This window comes from Montipora capricornis, chromosome 13 (assembly GCF_036669925.1).
Source record: "Montipora capricornis isolate CH-2021 chromosome 13, ASM3666992v2, whole genome shotgun sequence".
Classification (NCBI taxonomy): domain Eukaryota; kingdom Metazoa; phylum Cnidaria; class Anthozoa; order Scleractinia; family Acroporidae; genus Montipora; species Montipora capricornis.
Window position 1 is genome coordinate 35,428,671 of NC_090895.1, and position 6,000 is coordinate 35,434,670.

Genomic DNA, 6,000 nt, shown 5'->3' on the forward strand with positions numbered 1-6,000 from the left:
AAAGCTTGAACTTGTAGTCAAGCTACAGTGTACAGTACACTACTCCAGTCCAAAGATAGTCTAACAATAACCCATTATGAGAAACAAAAACCTCATGAACATGTACAATTGGTAAAATACCATACACTTTCCCCAAATATCTTTTTTTCTTTCACTAGCACAAACCTTTATTTGTGGTGGACAAAACAAGAAATACTTAAAGTGTTAATATGAATAATTATTATTGTTTTAAGAGAAAGGGCAAGACGATAATTATTATTATTATTCATTCAAAATATTTCCCTGTTTCTGATTGGTTAAAACCACACGCATAATTCACCATAACCAGCTGCCGTTCACCACATTTGGAAAGAAACTTCGTCATATTGAATCAATGACGTCAAAAGTGCAGCCCGCTGCAGATTATTGAACCGATGACGTCAAAATGACGTCAAAAGTGCAGCCCGCTGCAAATTATTGAACCGTTGACCGAAAAAAGCTGGGGACGAGATTGTGTTATTTTTGTTGAGCAGAAAAATGGCTGCAGGTAGGTTTAGAAGATTGAGCGAAGAAAATATTTTGAATGAATAATAAAGCAGTTATTGAATTTGGCTTTCGTAGAATCTGAAGAATTCTGCAGACCTCAGAGGATGTTATCCACCTATGCCTTCGGCCTTGCTGGATAACACCCTCCTCGACCTGCAGAATTCTTCATATCCTACTCAGCCTCATTCAATAATTGCTAATTATCTTATGGCCAGTGAACCATTGTCCATTACTTTATTAATTTTTTTATTAATTTATTTATTTATTGATATTTTGGGTTGTTTATAGATAGCTGTTAATTGTTACTGTCATAACTTTTCTCTGTTTCAGGGTGTCACGCTGGCTTCAGGATTAATCATAACTTTCCTCTCATTTGGACTTGTATTCTTCATAAACAAGAAGGCTGACCAGCTCTTTACTCCATCACACACACTTTCAGAAGATGTTGATACCTAACTCATTAATAAGTTTTTCAGCACAGAGATAACTGATTTAAACTTCTCATGTACAAGTGACATATAAGAGTTTCAATCAAGATCACGATAGGGTTCCCTTGGTGGAAATTAATCATCATTTTGAGATGGCTCTTGTCTAACAAAATTCTACTTTCTTGGTTGCAATATCGATGTACTCTTCACAAAGGTGACATCCAGCAGACTTGCAGCACACCTGTTCACCTCCATAAATCCTAAGAAGAGATCAAGACTTGTTACGTTGATGCTTTATAAGTACCGGTAATGTTTGTCAACATACAGCTGTAATGGACAAGCAACACGGGATCCCCCCCTGTCAGGGGTAGGGCCTCTACATACTCATTGGCAAATCTGATACTGCAACATAAGGACCATGACAGAGACCCCGCCCATAGAACATAACTTTTAATTCTGTTTAAAATAGCCTATGCTGGATCTTCTATATGTTAGTGAACCTTTTGAAAATTATTGATTGTTTTGTTCTACTTTTGCTATTTAATAATGATAGGCTCTTCAACCTTTTTTGCAAAGTCTTTTCATTGAATTAATTGCATTATTTTTATTCCCATAGTATTGAATGTAAGCCATTTGTTTGGATTTCAGAATGCCCGTTCACTTTCGTTTTCTCATAGGTTTTCAAGTTTCAAAAATGAAGCTTGTTAACTGCATATGTTATTCATATGCTTATAGGTTAACGGGTATTTAGTTGGGCATTTCCAACTTCTTCCATTTGGTTTGAACTGACTTAATAGAATAGACTTGGTTTATTCACTCTTCTTACATCTACACAGGCTCACTTTTTTAGCCAGTCGATCAGAGCTAGGTCAACAGTTAAGCATTAATTTATAAAATTTTTGGCCTTGAAATGTTTTAATATTATTGACCAGTCGTGAACATAGGTTGCTGTAACATCTACGTATTAACGAAACGAAGCAAGGGCACACAGGTTAGGGTAGCAACAGAGATAACAAATTGAAACTCCACACTGATATATGCTGGCATATGCAAGGATTGCATTATTTAAGGGCTCACAGAGCTTTTCTCTGTTTTGCCACCCTTTGAAACTTAAATAAATTATACTAAATGACGATAAGCTCTGATGAATTTTTTTGTAAAGTTGTTAGACACAATTTCATTGTGAAAAAAAGGTAAAGAATAAAATACAACTGCTTTTTCTTTCTATCGTCTAATTTATTACCCCCTATCCCCACCCACCCCGTGGTCCAACCTCGTTCCCAGGGTCTCTCGTCTCTGCCTCCATTGAGAGATACCCTGAGAACGAGAGGTTGCCACTGGTCAGTTGTGCCATGTAGACACATAGTGATCATTACACGAAATCTCTTGTACAAATAATATGGTGAAAAGACCTTCGTACTTTGTGAACAGCCGTAAAGAAGGTGTGATCACTGATGGTATCTTTTCAGGATGGCTTTGGTAGCAGGAATGGGGGTTGGGGTCCTCCTAGTGCTTATATTCTGGACATTAGGTATTGTCGGGTGCGTGGCGCTGTCAAGAGCCGAAGGACCACTGAAGTAAGTCCAACGTTCCGTTTGCAACAAAAGTGGATTTTTATCTTTAGAATCACTTCATTTGCCTAAATTAAAAGCGTGGGTGACACCTCAATCACTTTCCTTTAGAAATGGTGTTGTGGGAATATTTCTGCTACTTGTTGTCCTCACGCTGACTTTAATATTCTGGCCAAGAAAAACAAAGGAGGAAGAGCTTGCAGGTGATTTGGTCAAAAAGGTATGTGAAAACTGATTAGGAGATCCAATTTTTTTATCGAAATCGATGAGCAACCGGGGGAAGGAGGTTTAACGGTGGATCCCCTCTCATACTACCCTCAACTGTCTGGAAAGCCAATGCGCCAGTGACAGTTGTTTGCTCAGTGACCTAGCCCATGAATGAATGCGAGGCTGCCGGTGACCTTATATTGATACAGAACTCACTGCTTTTATCATGTAAATTGTGTTATTGTAATTATAATAGGCTTGTCTACTTTAGCATTTGAAAAGCACAAAGGATTGTATCAAAAGCAGGGTCACCGGCCGCCTTGCTTCCTTTCTTAAGCCAGGTAACTCAGCTGCAACTGTAAAATGGACTTAACTGATTAGAGTGTAATGTGAAGTGCTTGTTTTCTACCCAATATGAACCACATGAGTGTTTGCCCTACTAATGGAAATGGGCCCACACAAGGACATGCAGAGAAAAACTATGACCAGGGTGGTCAGAGTTTTTCTCTGTGCTTGTGTGGGAACATTTGCATTAGTAGGGCTAACACTCTCATGGTTCATATCAAGTAGGAACCTAGCACTTCACATTACACTCTAATCAGTTAAGTCTGTTGAAATGTAAGTGCTACATGGCCAACGCTTGCAAAAACATAACCCTTCCTTGCAACTGTAAAATAGTCTATTCCAGGAAGTATTTGTGTGTGTGTGCAGATATTTAATTGTTTTAACTTTCTCACTCTTTATTTCTTCATGCACAGATTGAGGTTGATGAACTAATCATACCAAGAACAGTTTTGTTTGTATTTCTCTGTATCTTTGCTCTGGTTGCTTTTGTTTTCCTTGTACTTCATTGGATGGAGCCCATCTATTCTCCAGCACTTACTTCCCGGAAAACGTATACTTTTTAGGGAAGCCAAGTGTCTGCACAGCCACAAACATCAATCCAAGCTAGGGTGTGTGGATATCAGACTGCAGGCTTGATCACACAGTTGCTCAGAATCATCTGCTTAATCGTTTCTAGAGATAAATATGGTCATCACTTTGTATGTGATCACATGAAAACCATGAACATCAGACCTGGAATTGTGTTCAGTTTCAGTTCAGTTTCAGTTTTTATTATGTATTTTGCATAAAATAATCACAAAGCTATGCAATGCTCACAGTTAGCAATAGCTAGTTGAGGTGAGCATTGCTTACAAATATATTCCAGATAAAATGGTTACAAATACATAACTACACATTCACATAAAAATAAATAAATGAGTAAATAAATAAATTAAAATAAAATAGTTTTAGAATACAGTTAGTGCAATGGAGAACAGCTTAAAACTTGTACAGTATAACAAAAATAAACATGAAAAAAGTAATTTAAATGGAATAAATAATTTTTTAACTACATGACATACTAAACTAAGGAGTCAAAATTTGCCAATATTATCGAAACATCAATGTAATCATCATATTTTAGCAGTCTTTGGAAGAGGATATCATCAACATTATTTTTGAAGTTAGATTTTGACATCTGGCGGACTTCACTTATATCAAATTATATATGTGCAGCTCAGATCTGAAGAGCCTGGGAACATGTGCAAAAAGTACAGACTCAAGGACACTCGATATCAATGTTTCAATTAAATGCTATTTTCATGGCTCGTGTTGTTAACCCATGACCCCCAGAAAGAGCTTTGTACTCATTTAAAAATAGTCCCAAGAGACCTTATGGGTGCTTACCATTTAGCCAAATAATCCGGATGGAATAATCGTTGCATAAAGGTAAGCGATTTTCCGAATTTAATGACGAACCGGATGAGAATGGTGCTTACCATGCATTTACCACACAGCATTCCATCCCGCATATTTAACTCGATCTTTTGAGAAAGGGCCTGGAAACGGAAGGATTCTCACAAATGGTAAGATCATTTTGCGAATTCCGTTCTGAATGGAAAAAGAGGACTACCTCTGGAGGTTGTCCACAATTTCCAAAAATATTTTCCAGAAAATTGCCTTTCCATTTGACGTCAAACCGAAATTTCCGGATTTTTTGGCTAAATGGTAAGCACCCTATATATCGATTCTGCTTTGTCCAGTGTTGACAGCAGAAAGATTTGGGGGTCTGACAAAATACACCTAAAAGACTGCGGAGCATTATTAGGTATTGTGTAAATACCAAATTGTATAGAAGTGAGAACTTCAGTGTATTTGTATCATAGTCATAACATTAATTTCAATCTAAGTTTCTTAGTATAGGAATCTTATGAACGCGAGTGCATTTCATGATTTGTTGAGCACGAGTGATATTCTGAACATTCTCAAAATTGCGAGTGCAATTTGAGAACTTTCAAAACATCACAAGTGACCATAGATCACGAAATTCACAACAAAATGCATACGATTTTTTGTTTATTACAAACTCGACAAAATCACTCCATCTCTTTGTTTCTATAGCAACCATATTACACTCTATTACCTACTTATGCCTTCGTTATTGGCCGATCAGAAATGTGATATTTTGTTAAGTATATAATAAGTTCGGTTATACGTACTACAATATACAGTCTACAATGTACATTGAATTCAAATCTTAGGTAGGATTTTCTTAAACGATTACTTAGAGCTAATGATAATAGGAAACAATTTAATACCGGTACTTTGTGATAACACAAGAACAATAAATGTGTGGTTAAGTGAATGATACTTGCTGTTTCCTTTGATGTATTTCTGTAACACAAGCTACTGTTCCAAATTGAATCTTTTTCACTTGAAATTTGGAAGAATTCCACATTTTTTTATCCCTTACTTGATTAGAGACCTTCCTTAAACCCTGCTGATGTATGCCTTTATGGTAAAAAGTTATAAAACTTGTTCACATCCAACATTTTTGGTCATTCTGTTGTAAAGAGCAAGACTAGTCTTCTCTATGTAAGTGGCCTGCTTGAATTATGGCCTCATCCCTACATCTTCCAAACATAACCAGGCAGGGTGATGCACAGGTCCCCCAAGCTCACAATGCGATTTTGCAATGGATAACTATTATGTAATAATAGAGCTTAATAGTGAAAAGAGTTAACAATTAAGTTAAGGTGAAAAAAAAAAGATGTCTTTTTCTTGCAATAAACTTTCCCTACCTCAAATATGTTGTTCATCTCTGTTTTGTGTTGATTCAAAAGCCATTTTAAGGCCTTTTTGTCGATATAGTGAAATTATCGAAAAAAAAGGCCTTAAAATGGCTTAGTAGGGTATAAACGAGTACTGATTTCACTATATCGACA

The 6,000-nt window shown here is 36.6% G+C and overlaps 2 protein-coding genes across 2 annotated transcripts in view; both read left to right on the forward strand.

The window, feature by feature from the left end:
• The window catches only part of LOC138028364 (nicastrin-like), a 29,759-nt gene extending 27,581 nt beyond the window's left edge, over window positions 1-2,178 (forward strand). The window contains exon 21 of the mRNA XM_068875867.1: window positions 856-2,178. Within this exon, the coding sequence (XP_068731968.1) occupies window positions 856-981 (126 nt within the window). The 3' untranslated portion in view covers window positions 982-2,178. The remainder of the gene's footprint in view (window positions 1-855) is intronic.
• A 159-nt stretch (window positions 2,179-2,337) lies between these two features.
• On the forward strand, window positions 2,338-5,425 carry LOC138028863 (transmembrane protein 218-like). The gene is made up of 3 exons (XM_068876483.1): window positions 2,338-2,530; window positions 2,636-2,744; window positions 3,490-5,425. Exons 1-3 carry the CDS (start codon window positions 2,424-2,426, stop codon window positions 3,637-3,639), a joined length of 366 nt encoding a protein of 121 aa, XP_068732584.1. The 5' UTR covers window positions 2,338-2,423; the 3' UTR covers window positions 3,640-5,425.
• Window positions 5,426-6,000: the final 575 nt, after the last annotated feature.

Coding starts and splice junctions, on each gene's coding strand:
- LOC138028863 (XM_068876483.1), top strand. CDS start 2,424: ATGGCTTTGGTAGCAGGAATGGGGGTTGGGGTCCTCCTAGTGCTTATA. Junction 2,531..2,635: donor AGAGCCGAAGGACCACTGAA/GTAAGTCCAACG, acceptor ACTTTCCTTTAG/AAATGGTGTTGTGGGAATAT. Junction 2,745..3,489: donor CAGGTGATTTGGTCAAAAAG/GTATGTGAAAAC, acceptor CTTCATGCACAG/ATTGAGGTTGATGAACTAAT.